Source organism: Rosa chinensis, chromosome 2, assembly GCF_002994745.2.
Source record: "Rosa chinensis cultivar Old Blush chromosome 2, RchiOBHm-V2, whole genome shotgun sequence".
NCBI lineage: Eukaryota > Viridiplantae > Streptophyta > Magnoliopsida > Rosales > Rosaceae > Rosa > Rosa chinensis.
In genome coordinates this window covers 22,691,141-22,705,166 of record NC_037089.1, presented here as the reverse complement: position 1 = coordinate 22,705,166, position 14,026 = coordinate 22,691,141, and the positions used below count along the sequence as shown (strand labels likewise).

The 14,026-nt window shown below is 38.3% G+C and overlaps 2 protein-coding genes and 1 long non-coding RNA gene across 3 annotated transcripts in view; all 3 read right to left on the bottom strand.

Moving 5' to 3' along the window:
* Nucleotides 1–1,120: 1,120 nt before the first annotated feature.
* On the bottom strand, nt 1,121–4,850 carry LOC112186563 (putative U-box domain-containing protein 50). Its single transcript, XM_024325020.2, has 8 exons — nt 4,543–4,850; nt 4,345–4,457; nt 4,133–4,263; nt 3,596–4,016; nt 3,049–3,180; nt 2,409–2,951; nt 1,531–2,253; nt 1,121–1,393 (listed from the first exon to the last, which is right to left on the bottom strand). The coding sequence occupies exons 1-8, from the start codon at nt 4,703–4,705 to the stop codon at nt 1,196–1,198; spliced, it is 2,424 nt and encodes an 807-aa protein (XP_024180788.1). The 5' UTR covers nt 4,706–4,850; the 3' UTR covers nt 1,121–1,195.
* A 799-nt stretch (nt 4,851–5,649) lies between these two features.
* LOC112190446 (putative U-box domain-containing protein 50) lies at nt 5,650–10,637 on the bottom strand. Its single transcript, XM_024329874.2, has 8 exons — nt 10,236–10,637; nt 10,025–10,143; nt 9,803–9,930; nt 7,962–8,388; nt 7,732–7,872; nt 6,974–7,522; nt 6,065–6,775; nt 5,650–5,930 (listed from the first exon to the last, which is right to left on the bottom strand). The coding sequence occupies exons 1-8, from the start codon at nt 10,399–10,401 to the stop codon at nt 5,730–5,732; spliced, it is 2,442 nt and encodes an 813-aa protein (XP_024185642.1). The 5' UTR covers nt 10,402–10,637; the 3' UTR covers nt 5,650–5,729.
* A 2,859-nt stretch (nt 10,638–13,496) lies between these two features.
* Nucleotides 13,497–14,026, bottom strand: part of LOC112189329 — a 5,963-nt gene continuing 5,433 nt past the window's right edge. Inside the window, exon 6 of the long non-coding RNA XR_002931831.2 lies at nt 13,497–13,810. This is a non-coding gene — a long non-coding RNA (uncharacterized LOC112189329). The remainder of the gene's footprint in view (nt 13,811–14,026) is intronic.

The window sequence follows — 14,026 nt, the reverse complement described above, 5'->3', positions numbered from 1 at the left end:
TTAGGGATCAATATATTTAATTACTTAGATGAAGAAATCGATAAATACTCAAATTCTAACATGAATTACTTAAATTCGAACATAAATTACATTCTAATTTCATCAAAAATTTCATTATAGAAGAGAAGTTAAAGTGTAATACCTTAGCAAGTTTGAGAGAATGAGAATGAGAGCAGGAAAGGAGAGAGACCGACGCCTATAATAATGATGTGCAAAGAGAATTAGAGAAGTGAGAGTTGAGTATGAGAAGTGCAAAACTGGGTAGAGAGAGGAGGAGACAGAAAACTGAAAAAGAGGAGAGAAAGAGGAGAAAAGTTTTATTTGTCTAGTTGTCTACTTATTGTTTGCGGACTACAACATATCTTAATCATACATATATATAATAATTTTTTCCCCCCAAAATGTTGGGGTGTGCTGCAGCACACCTCAACCACCCCCTACATCCGTGCCGGTATGTAGTGACAATGAAGTTCGTAATTTGTACATTATGTAGTAAGAATGTTGGTAACCAATGCGGTACGGGACGGTTTGATAATCAGCTAAAATCAGCCACTATTACAACGTGAGAGCAGTCAAACTTCGCTTGTCCAAGATTTTTCACCTTGATTCACATGCATATCTGGCAATTGGGTCTCGTAATGACCCAGACTCTCTGGAAGCTGACACTTTCATCAACGTCATATGGATCCCGCAAGACCCTAGTACTCAGCAACCTACAAATAATGGACTTGTGAATGTTGGGGCTTGACTGGGTGAGGGGTTCTACTCAAGCAATTGCCTTACCACACTTTCACCAGCGCCAGATGGATCCCGTAGGACCCCATTACTCAGCAAGCTACAAATAAGGGACTTGTGAATGTTGGGCCTTAAACTTGGGTGAGGATTCCATTCAAGCAATTGCCTTACTATTCCTACTAACCCTCATTGGCATGAAATTAGACTACTCGTTTTGGCAAATTTTGACCTATTTTCTCTCATTTCCTCCTTGTGATTTTAAGAGGGCAGTGTCAAAAATTGAGCAAGTAAATTTTGTCTTCCAAAAAAAAAAAAAAATATTGAAGAAGGATAGAAATCTACCTAAAGTGATACATTGATAGAAATTCCGTAGGGCAAAGGGTAATGAGACTTGTGAAGAACTTGAACATTGATGCCATTGAAGCTACAAAAATTCATCCCGTTTTTAATTAGTTATTTATTACGGTAATGGAAGGGACCTCTTATTATGCCAATCTTGAATTAGGGAACGGAGGGTGTGATTAGGGGTAAGAAATGTGTGCTTGAGCCTCAGGTTTGTCATGGGCGATGTTTCATGCCCCATTCCTAGCCATTCCTCTATGGTCTCAAGTTCATACGAAAATCCATCGGCTGCCACATGTGGATTCTTCATCACTTCCTGCAAAATTAGCATGGTTAATCTTGTTGTGATATTGTAGCATGTTTTCATTTGAAAGGGCAAAAGGTCTCCCGTCCTCTATTGAATCCAAAATCTCACAAGTTTTGACATGGGGCAGAGGAAAAGAAGCACAATACCTGAGAAATGGGGCAGAGGAAACAACTAGGTACATCACTGGTGCCAATTTCTTCTACATCTCCATCCATCAGCCCCTCAGATCTTCTTCTTGCCACAATATCATCACCATATCTCTTCAACTCATTGAGCTCTTCCATCACTGTTGCCAGTCTCAGATCTCGACTAGGTCCACGGTTACTTGTCAAGCAAGTCAAGGCTAACCCGGCAAGTTTCTCTGCCAAATCCAAAGGCCAATGTCCAGCCATCTCATCTAAATCACGAATCACAGCTGCTCGGTCCATATTCATGGCCTGGCCTAGTCCTGCCCAATTCCTTCCGGTTAAAAGATGCATCATCAGTACCCCAAAAGCCCGAATGTCTGATCTAATGCTTTGTTCATTATGGGTGCGTGAGAGCCCAAAACCGCTTATTTTCGTGGTGAGGTTCCGATCAAGGAGGATGTTGGATAAGGAAAGTCGACCGTGAACAATGGGTCTGGGCTTAGCCGTGTGGAGAAAGCCCAGGCCCGAGCAAATCTCCATCGCAATACGGATACGGTCATGCCACCCTAGGGTTCGCTTTCTTTTCTTAGAGCTTATATGGGAGGAGAACAATAAATCCCTCAGTAATATGTCTCTCAAGCTACCATTATGCATGTATTCAAAGACAATGCACCTTAGCTCAGTGCAGAAGCCAATCATTGTTACTAGATGTGGGTGTCTTATGTGGCTAAGAATTGTAACCTACAATCGATCAAGTTATGATATTAGACACTAAATTAGTCAAATCTAATCTATACGACAACTTTACAATATAACATGTTAGATTATCTTGTAAGAAATGTTATCCAAATTATGTAGTCTCCTACTTAGGGTATAGAAATAGAAATAATGTTTACCTTAGCTTTAAAATCTTGCTTAGAGTCTCCTTTAGCAAAGTTGAGGATCTTGATTGCAACCGTGGCATGGTTGATGCGCCCTCTATACATAGTAGTGTTCCAATCCCCTCCTGATTTAATTCTCAAGCGTTCTGAAAAATTGTTCGTAGCCAATCTGATCTCTTCAGCTGTGTACTTCTTGAATCCACAGCTCGTGTCAGTGAGCCTTCCAACCATTCCAATGACATCCTTTTCTTTACAAAACTCGATTCTACGATGTAGAACATCTCTATGCTGCCGCAATTCCTCAATATCTCTAACCATCTCTGCCCGGCTGCTTACGGCCTTCTCTAGGTGGGACTCGGTATTTGATTTCGCCAATGTGGAAATTTGGAGCTTATTTGAGAGCTCAAATTGGAGCTCCATTAGTGAATTTAGCCTACTTCTGCTCTCTCCAGTGTCCATTATAACTTCATGAAGCTGTTCCTTTTCAGAGTCTAGCGCTTTCTTTAACTCTGCTTGGTTAGTCACGTCTTCTTGTATTTGTGCTTCAAGTTCTTCAGCCTATAAAACATGTGTAACCTCATTAGCAAACATAAACTTCAGATCAAGAAGTAAAAGAAAACTGATTAACTTATAGATGATAGGACAAGTAGTATACCCGAGAATTGCATAGACTAATGGCCCATTGTGCTTTAGTTTGTCTTTCGACATTGGCCTTGGCTTCCTTTCTTTTCAACTTGATTGTCCCTTGAGCTTCCTTTAGCTTTGTTTTCATGTCTTCTGCAGCAATCTGAAATACAAGCTTTTAGATGTGACACTTACAGAAAGAACTTTTTTACACTTAATTTGGGTGAGTCCACAGTTAGGGGCTAGAGGGTCTAAATTACATGGATAGGATAGGCATAAGCATGAGGTGCAAATTAAAATAAGAACCAAAATGGACCAAGTTCTCATATCAAACAGGACCATCAGTGCATCACTGTCATATGGTTCTAAGGTCAAAAAGAAGGACAGGCAATGAAAGAAAAATAATTGAAATTTGGTGCAAAAGAGAGAACTTGGTGGAGCCGTTGAGACTTGTACATCATTTTCTACCTACTACTTCAAATTAGACCAAGATTAGTGGCATAATTTAACATTAACTTGAAGCCACATCTAGCAGAAAGTATGATTAATTTGACATTTCGAGATTAGTTTACACTTACCATGTTAGATTCCGTTGGATTTTTTTGAACATCAACATTCTCCTGCCCACAAGTTTCTTCCTCCAATCTCAAGGATAACAAATGCTGGAAATAATTTTCAATTTCTTGGACATGGCATTCCCAATTGTTCTGTGAACTAATTGGGGAGTTGGGATTTGCTGAAGTCGTATCTGAGGAAGTTGCTGAAGTTGTATCTGGCGAAGTTGCTGAGGTGTCATTGAACATTTTTGCTAGCCAACCTTTGAAACTGGCTTTTTCTCTCAGTTTTGCAACAATGACACCTTGATCATCCTCCATGATTCCTTTGTTATTTTCTCCTCTAAGGAAAACAAGTCTTCCCCCGCATATCACGAACAACTCGCAGAAATCCGGCTTGTGATGATGAATGTAAAATGCTCCACTTACTGCACTCTTTATTCTCCTAAACAGGAGAAAATTAACAAAAAAATGAGACAAAATCAAAGATAAATATTCTCAAATGAGTTGAGTACATAGTCTACAAAATCTTGAAATTGATATGTATATGCTGTTGCATACCAAGTTGACGAAGTCTTCAAGAAAGTGAATCCCATAACCAGTCTGGTTATTTGGTGTCTAAAGATCAAATCCATGATGATTTTATGAATTGGTTGCTCACATTTTTCCACTGTTAGTATTTGAGCCTTCACCTATGAGCATGAAACAGAGTAAATCAGCCTCAAATTTTTACAATGGGATTTGAAAGAAGCAAACGAAGCAGTTAATTAAACCTGGCCACAGAATGCTAAGTACTTGTGCAGCAACTTATCAATCTTTTCTTGCTCATATTTCATAAGAACTTCCAATTTCTCATCACTCACAGAACTTGCAGGGAGCTTCCCAACTGGAACAAAAACAGAAAGAAGGCAAATAATGTAAGAAAATTCCAATCAAACTGAAAATTCCAATGATTTATGCAATTTACTTACATGGGGTATAGACGAAATCCTTCGAAATGTCGTGAGCTACATGAAGAATGACTATGGAAATCGGCTGAGAATTCCAATTCTTCAGTGTCCACTCCAAGGTCTTAAACCCATCTTGTATATCATTCCCAACTGCAACATAGACCTTCTCTGCTTGTCTATCCATTCCCTACCTAAAACCAATTGAACCAACCACCAGAAAACCAATATAGGAGAGCTAGTTTAAGGCAGAGAATGTTGTGAAAAAGAGGAGAAAGAGAATGTTGCTGTGGACCTGTGGAAATTTCTCAAGGTTCTTGCTTTCCTTTTTATCGTTTTTGGGAGAGTAGGACGGCTACCTTTGGACTTTCTTGTGTCGTATAGAACATGATATATCTACATTCGCGACGGTACACACTCACATGTTCACAGCTTCAGACAGAGATGCTAAATTATTGTCATCATTTATCTTACAGTTTAGTTCAATGTTAAACAGTTCGTTACTTATTTCGAAAGGGATTAAGAGTACCAATGTTCTAATCCAAATAAAAATGAATGACTAGATAATATTAAATGCAGTTTTAGCCTATGTATGGAAAAACTTTCACAAATACAAATACGGTGAAGTTAATCAAAAGCGCTACACATGTTAAGATCTAGTTGTTTTATTAGCAATAGTGACATGTTCGAAAGAAGACCCGGAACTTGATGACTAAGGATTGACATATGCGGTTTCCTTATGCACATATGGCTCTAGATTGATCCTATAAATATGGCTTAAAAATTAGAAGACCAAACATGCTGCTCAGAAATTGCTTTTCTCTTTATTGATTATTAAATTCACCATAGTTAACTATAGTTATAGTGTATTACGCATGGCAACACTCTATTGAGTGGTGGTATCACCACCCAAGTGTTGTGGTGAGCAAATTCAATTCCTATTATTTAGGAATGATGGAGTATATAAGAATATTTAAGGTCTACCAACTACACTTCTCCAGGAATATGCCTCTTGAAATTCTTTGAGTGAACCTCTAAACTTCTTAATAGGATATTAGGATATGGGAAACCTTTAGACTTTGAATAAACTATAAACATAAGATGCGTGTAGCATAGAAAAAATTGCTCAAGGGAAGATAGGATTGAATATATATATATATATTTTTTGTTCTCATATATTGGCATACTCTAATGAATTCTGCACATTAGCACTACTGTGGATATGGAATCGATCTTTTACAATGCCACTCTTGAATAAGAGAACGAAGGGTACGATTAGGGACAAGAGTTGTGTGCGTAAGTTGTAGATTTGTCATTGGTGATGTATCGCGTCCCATTCGCAACCATTCTCCAATGGCTTCCCGCTCGTATGAAAATCCATCAGCGGCCACATGTGGATCCTTCATAACTTCCTGCACTCAAATGATACAAGAAGTTCAAAAATCTTTATTTTGCATAAAATAGGCCATGTGATACCATATCTTGTCACAGATTGACTGAGGTGCATTGAAGACATGTGCTTAAAGTCTTGAGATAAGCATCTAACCTGAAAGATGGGGCAGAGGAAAACACTTGGGACATCATTGCAGACTTCTTCATGAACTCTTCCACCAATATTCACTCCATATGACCCTCCTCTTGCAACAAAATCATCATCAGCCTTTTTCTTGATTACATCAAGCTCTTCCATTATTGTCATCATTAAATGATGACAATCCATATTAGGCCTATCGTTTACGGATAAACACAGTGATACCAAGCCCGCAAGTTCCTGAGCCAAATCCAATGGCCAAGGCCCAGCAGTCTCGTCTAAAGCCCGGACCAGGCCTGTCATATCCGTAAACATAGCCTCATCAACTGTATTCCTCCCGATTAGAAGATTCATAGTCAAAACCCCGAAAGCCCGTACGTCCCATCCAACATGGCTTTCGTCGTAGTGGCCGAGCTCAAACCCACCGACTTTCGCAACGAGGTTGCCATCGAGGAGGATGTTGGATGGGCTGAGGTGCCCATGAATAATGGGCTTGGGCCGAGCCTCGTGGATGTAGCACACGGCGGAGCAAACCTCAGCTGCAATGCGAATGCGGTCGTGCCACGTCAGAACCCGGCATCCCTTTATAGAGTTTTCCGGAGAGGAAAATAAGACATCCTGTAGGCTACCATTGTGCATGTATTCATAGACAATGCAGTTTAGCTCGGAGCAGTAGCCCATCATGGCAAGCAGATGAGGGTGCCTAATGTGGCTGATGAGCTTCACCTACACATGCACCGAGATATTTCTTTCAGATTTATGTGTATATTACTTTGTCACGTTGTTTGACTGTAAATTTATCTAAATATACTACACAAGTTAATAAAGTTTATAAGATCGAGTTCACATCAAGTAACATTAACATAATATGTCAATCGTAAGAGAACATTTTCCGCTACATAATCTGTAAATGTGTGTTTTTACCTTGGCTTGAAAATCTTCTCGGGGCAGTCCATCATCCGAGTTGAATAGTTTGATAGCAACTCTGTCATGGTTGATACGCCCTTTATAAACAGTAAGGCTTCTATCACTTCCTGTTTTAAATAACAATCTCTCTGAATAGCCATTGGTGGCCAATTTTATCTCTTCGACTGTGTACTCCCTCAAACAGCAGCTCAGTTGATCACTACTCGACCTTCCTGCCATTCCTAGGGCATCTTTCTCTCTGCAAAATTCAATCCTCCGCTGGAAAACGTCTCTTTCTCGTCGCAACTCTTCGATTTCTCGAACCATTTCTGCACGATTTGTTATGTCATTCTCTAGCTGGGCCTCCATGCGTGCTCTTGCCATTTTGGAAATACGGAGCCTTTGTGAAAGCTCTGATCGAAGCTCTATGAGTGAGTTTAGCTTGTTCTTGCTTTCTTCAATATCGGTTTTTACTTCATGGAGGAAATCTTTATCTTTGTCTAGTAATTTCTTCATTTCTATTCTCTTCTTGGCCTCTTCCTTTATTTGAATCTCTAACTCTTCAGCCTACAAAAATGCATGGTGCAAATTGGTTTCCTCTAAAGTCAGATAAATTGAAAAAAGAAGCTGATACATTAACTAGCTACATTGTTAGACTATGAATCAGGACCGAGTCAATTAGGTGTAATCACTGTTAGTCATGATTTACAATCCACAACATAAAATGTTTAGATATATGATAAGATCATTAATTCCTATTTATATTACGTACGTACCCGGCGTTTGCATAAACAAATGGCCCATTCAGCTTTGAGACGCCTATCAACACTTGCTTGGACTTCTTTCTTCTTCGACTGTAACCTCTCATGAGCTTCTCTTACTTTAATTTTAAGGGACTCAAATTTTTCTGCAATGTTCTATTGTGTTGCCAAACATAATGTATGAGAATCATAATCCTTTTTCTTTTTTCTTTATTGAAATATATAGATGTATTTTACTAACGTACCAAATTCGGATTTCCATTAAGTTCCAGCACTATGGCATCTGTTGGACTAGCTTGTTGAGTAGTATCACTTTCCTGTTCATGATAATCTTCTTCATCCGAATTTGAACACAACTGCTGCAAGTAAATCTCAATTTCTTGAACACAATTATCCCACTGCATATTTTCCAAGCTGGATGAATGGTTTCTTGTTGATGAAACAGATGAGCTTTGACGACTTCCGAACATACTTCCTATGATAAATTTGATACTGACCCTGTCTTTCATTGTTGCAACCATGGCTCCTTGATCATCTTCCATTGATATTCTTTGATCATTATTTTCTCCTCTTAGAAATACCTCCTTTCCACCACATATTATGAAGAATTCACAAGATTCCGGCTTGTGCTGATGGATGTGAAATGATCCACTGATTACGGTTTTTGGTTTCCTACATATGTAAAGAAGCGAATGAATAAAACATTCTGTGTTACCGTCACATGCATGATCTTCCTCTCACAACATGCATATATGTAAACTTTATCTTATAAATGCCAATATTAAGAGCAAAGAATATATGTGTGTGTGTAATCTGGAGTTGGACTAGATTAGATTAGGGCTTTGATTCTGCTCTAATATAACAAAAAAAAAAAAGAGAAAATTTTATGAATGGTACCCCAAGTAAGACCCACCCTAAATTTTAGTACATCAAGTTCCAAAACATGAACTTTGGTACATGAGGTTTCAAAACGGACCTAGTAAACATACATGACGCCGTTAGTGTTGTGCCAGCTGTCGTATTTCAAGGGATAATTTGGTCTCTTCAAATTTTTTACTCAAAGCACTCAGCCTTCTCTCTCTCTCTCTCTCTCTCTCTCTCTCTCTCTCTCTCTCTCTCTCCTGCTTGCACAGCGACCTTACAACTGACCGCCGGCCAATCAGTCTCCAATCATCACCCATCACCTACAATTCGAATCCAAACACTACAATTCCAATCAAAACAACGCAAACAAATTCAATCAACACTACAACGACCGATCAAAACAATGCAAACAATTCCGATCAAAACAATGACAGATAAAAAAAACCCAAAAGCATTGCATAATGGACTTGGGATTCTTCAGAATTGGGTTCGGATTTCAATTGGGTTTCTTTGGATTTCAGAATTGGATTTCATAATTGACCTGGGATGAGGACAATGCTTTTGTGGGAGGAGGATGATGACGGTGATGGTGCCGCGTGGTCTCCGGCCTCTTGAACTCGTACTTCTCGTCATCAGCAGCGGCGGACACAGTGGAGAGGTCGTCGGAGGCCATCGCTAGGGTTTGGGGTAGCAGAGTCGGTTAGCGAGGTTGAGAGAGAGAGAGAGAGAGAGAGAGAGAGAGAGAGAGAGAGAGAGAGAGAGAGAGAGAGAGAGAGAGGAAACCTGTTGACAAATGAAAAACTCATTCTGCCCTTCATTATGTGCGTAATGGCATGCGGACTGACGGAGTCATTAACGTTGTGTGCGTATATTGGGTCGGACTTCATATTTGATGTACCAAAGTTTATGTTTTGAAACCTGATATATTGAAATTTGGAGTAGGCCTTACTTCGGGTACCATTCATGAAATTTTCTCAAATATATATATATATATATATATATATATAATGTACTAAACTAGATCAAGGGTTCGATTTTTATCCACTTTATAATTATATGACAAAGAAGAAAAATAAATTCTTATTTAATGGAATAGAAAAAAAGAAAAAAAGAAAAAAAAAGAGCAAGGTCACATATACAAATCCAAACTAATCATTTTTAAGAACATCATAAATATGTATTATTACTAGATTTAACTTGAGTTCTTGCATAATATGCATACCATGAAGATGATTTCATGAACAAAAATCCCATCACCAATTTGGTTATATGAAGTCCCGAAATCAGATCTAGGATTTGCATATGAATAGGGTCATCATATCTCTCCACGTTGAGTATCTCAGCCTTCACCTGTATAAATATGCACAAGATATTAAGAAAACAAAACAAGAAACATTAAAAAGAGAATAGCAACCATGCATATATTCATCCTATTTCTTCATACCCTAGCCTTGCGACAGAAATTTATGTACTTGGAAAGGATTTTGTCAATTTTGTCTTGATCAAGCCTCCTCAGAATCTTCACTTTCTCATCACTCACATAACTTGCAGGCAGCTTCCCATCTACAAAAGAACCAAACCAATAATCAAAACCCAGGTTGACATATGAAATCACCAACGAAAACATGATTGAAATCTCTAGTTAATTAACTTACATGGGGTGGAAACATAATCTTTGGCAGAAACACTGTTGGTTATATGAAGGATAACAATCGAAATCGGCTGAAATCTCCACTTCCTCAAAGTCCACTCCAAAGTCTTGATTCCATCTGGCAGCTGGTTCCCAAGTGCAACGTAAACCTTCTCTTCTTGACCTTCCATTCTTGACCTGCTTCAAATCCCCACTTAAAATTTCTCTTCCAAATTGTGTAGAAGGATTTCAAGTTAAAGAACTAAATATTGGTCGATCTGTTTGCCTTGTTGTGGTTTGTTTTTATGTCAATAGAGACGGCCTTGTCTTGGATCTTTTGTACGGCACAGCGATCGTGGCAAGGTCTGAGCCTTAGTGATTTAGAAAGATAGGATCTTTTGGGTGTTGAAATTTCTTGGTGTTATTCTGGAAATCAACGTTTATTTTGAATAAACGTTTATTTTGGATTATAAGAGATGGAGACAGAAGCTGTGTCATTTTTAGGATTTGACTAATTGATTATGAGATTAAATTTAGTTTTGGCCAATTGGGTCACAAATCATAATCAGATCCTCCATCTGTGGCATGACTTCGATGAGAAGAATTATATGTTCTATGGGACTGTGATTGCTTGCCAGCTTAAGTAGATTACCGCGTTGTCCGTCCGTCTTAAAATAATGTAACCAACTCTGGGTATCTCAATCTGTAATAGTGTACGGGATAACTAGTATCATTTTTATTCTTGAATAATATTCTTGTATCTCAATTATTTTACCTCATCCCTCATTTGTTGGAGTCAGAAATTCTTCACTGTGGTGCGTGTTCAAGAACAGTATAGGTAGATGTTTGCATCGCTCTTATGTTAAATGAATTAAATCTTTTTTTTTTTTTAAAGGAATTAATTTAAAGTCTTTTTCGAAGCATTTTCTCAAACAAAATTCAAACTTGTAAAGATCGAAATTGCATATTCATTCAAACTTGGTGGTTGAAAAAAAAAAAAAAGATTAAATCTAACGGTTAAGTCGGAAATTAGGAATATGCCATCGAATAACTTGAATAACAAGACAACTAAGCGGCCATCATCCCAAGGAACCAGCACGTCTATTCATTCACCCCACATTGTCTACATAACCCCATTGCTGTGGCTCCATATGGACCCTTTCCGGCCAGAATTAATTTGTCAGTACTGGGTGGAACTTTCATCATAATTTCTTATTAAGACAGTCTTCTATCAGAACGTTGTGCCACACAGCATTTATCCAACCAGCTAACGAGATTCTAGCAATGGGAGTGCTAGGGTATATTCAGAATTTCATGGGGTGATTCCAACTCTGAGGGCAAGTTAAGTTTAAGATTATGAAATGAAGAGATTTCGTTAATAAGTCGGACGTGTCACGTGTCACGTGATACGACCGCCACACTTAATACTTGAAAGTTTTAGCTTATTTCTTTAACATATATTTTTGTTTTCTGTTTTGGTGTGTAAGATGACTTTGATAATATGATACTACCTCCATTTAGATCGATGGAAGTTCTTATGTGGCGGAGGTCCATAAATTGCCCCAGCGCTAGAAACCCTAGCTACAAGGTTTATATCATCACCTACACAATCGCCGGCATCCATATAGCTTGCGACCTCCATATATCCAACATCATCACTTAATGAAAGTTCTTATGTGTGGCTGAGGTCCATAGCTTGCTCTAGAGCTATAAACCCTAGCTACAGGGTTCACATCATCACCTAAACAATCGCTACCATCCATAGCGACCTCCATTGATCCAACATCATCACGAGCAGGACCATTTGATAGGGAGGCCACTTCGCAATCCAAAAAGTGCGTCATTATCGCTCGAGCTTGCCCAACCTCTGCAACAATGATGGCCATTGGCCAATTGCCAAGTCCCAGCCTGGCTTTCCCCAAATCCTCGTTTACAATCATAGTCAGCCAAACCAATTCCGCGAGGCACCTCGTACCCATAATCGGTCATTGCCACTGCCAAAGATCTGAGTCTCGACCTAGTAAAATTGGTTCATGTTACAAATTTACCATTGTGTTACAAATTGCAATCATAAACGTAAATTTCCATTTTCCAAGGTAAATTACCGTACGTACCTGATATTATGCAGGTATATAATTTCATCATTATTCCGCAATTTAATTTGATGTCGGTCTCCAATTAATGTCACCCTGCCTCTTCTTCCCCGACTGATCTAATTTTAACATTGATGTTCATCTTGAACGACCAAATCGGCCAGTAGCTCACTTTCTTCATGGCCAATGGACTTCGATGCAGAAAACGTAATCAGCCATTCGAGAAGAAAAGTCAGGTTGCATGCAAAGCCAGTGACTAGGGCCACAGTGACATTTCTTCTCCTCTATCTTCTACTGGTCAATGGGCTTTGGACAACAACTTTGGATATTGTCGTGATTACTGTGTCCAAACTTCAAAGCAGGCCAAAACCCAATCCCAATACTTTGTTGTAAATGACTTCCTCTAGGCCTGGCTTCTTGCCTGCCAAGCCTGCCATTCTACAAAAGTACAAATTCTGAGGCATGTGTGTCTAAGCATTTTGATTCTCTTCCATTTCTGTTTCCAAGCAACACTACAGCACAGACGGTAATTTCCGACCACGAAAAATGGTCGGAAATACATTTTTCCAACGAAAAGTCGTCGTTGGAAATATTTTAGTTGGAAATAATTTTCTTCCAACCAACCGTCAGAAATGCTTGACCATTTCCAAATTCCAATGAAAATCACCGTCAGATTTGAGTCTCGTTTTGGTCGGAATTAATGTTTGTTTCGTCCGAAAAAAGTCGACGGAATTAAGGTTTTCCGTCGGAAATAATTGTATGTCCGACAAATTATTTCCGACCACTCTTTTTGTCGTAATATCTATTTCCGACGACGTAGTTTCGACCACTCATCTAGTCGGAATAAGTCTTTCCCACGAATTTTTTCGGACCACAATTGTTGTCGGAAAACTTTTTCCTATGACATATTTTCGACCAAAAACTTCGTCGGAATAAATATGTCCGACTAACTAATTTGAGTATTTCCGATTACATATTTGCTTTGTGAGAATTAATAACCATTACCGTCTATACAAATGACTTTTACCGATGAATATAGTTTATCAAAATAAAACTTTTTCGTCCCAAAATTGTCGTCGCAAATGGCTCACCTCTTGTGGGAATAAATATAGTAAATGAAATTATATTCGATATTAATTATTAGAATTTTTTCACAAATTGAATATTTATTTTCTGGAACATGAAGAACCAAATAGATATAGTGAAGATTTGAATATTGATTGAATGCAAACTACATAGTCTTAATACATAGATAAAATAACATCATCCATGACATTAGAATAGTACGAGAGAAACTACTAACCTAAAAACAAATAATAAAAGATTACATTTGTTTTATTATTTGTTAAACATGTCTAAGTAAACTAATTGCCACTTAAAAGCCCAATACCTACTGAAGTTAGTAACTACAATCTCCACTTAAGCATGATTGAATAAACAAAGACAAACCTATTTTCTTCCATTTCTTCCCCTTAAATTTTGCAACTGCATTCCTCAATGTCTCCTCCTATAGCCAATCCAACATGTTGCAAATTACTATAATATCTCACAGGAGGTATGAAAAAGAAAACAAATACAGCATTTTTAACAGTACATATAAAATGGGTCAGTGCTATCATATCATAAGCTAAAGTCATTGACCATATATAATGCTCTCAGATACTTTGTTGCACATTATTATTACAGCAAGTAATAAAACCATTAATTCTAAACTACTCACACA

Bases quoted from the DNA above. Each gene is read 5' to 3' on its own strand.
- LOC112190446 (XM_024329874.2), bottom strand. From the start codon at position 10,401: ATGGAAGGTCAAGAAGAGAAGGTTTACGTTGCACTTGGGAACCAGCTG. The intron at 10,144-10,235 runs GTAAGTTAATTA...GTTCTTTTGTAG, and splicing joins AGATTATGTTTCCACCCCAT to ATGGGAAGCTGCCTGCAAGT. The intron at 5,931-6,064 runs GTTAGATGCTTA...ATTTGAGTGCAG, and splicing joins TCCTCTGCCCCATCTTTCAG to GAAGTTATGAAGGATCCACA.
- LOC112186563 (XM_024325020.2), bottom strand. From the start codon at position 4,705: ATGGATAGACAAGCAGAGAAGGTCTATGTTGCAGTTGGGAATGATATA. The intron at 4,458-4,542 runs GTAAGTAAATTG...TTTTTGTTCCAG, and splicing joins GGATTTCGTCTATACCCCAT to TTGGGAAGCTCCCTGCAAGT. The intron at 1,394-1,530 runs GTATTGTGCTTC...CTAATTTTGCAG, and splicing joins TCCTCTGCCCCATTTCTCAG to GAAGTGATGAAGAATCCACA.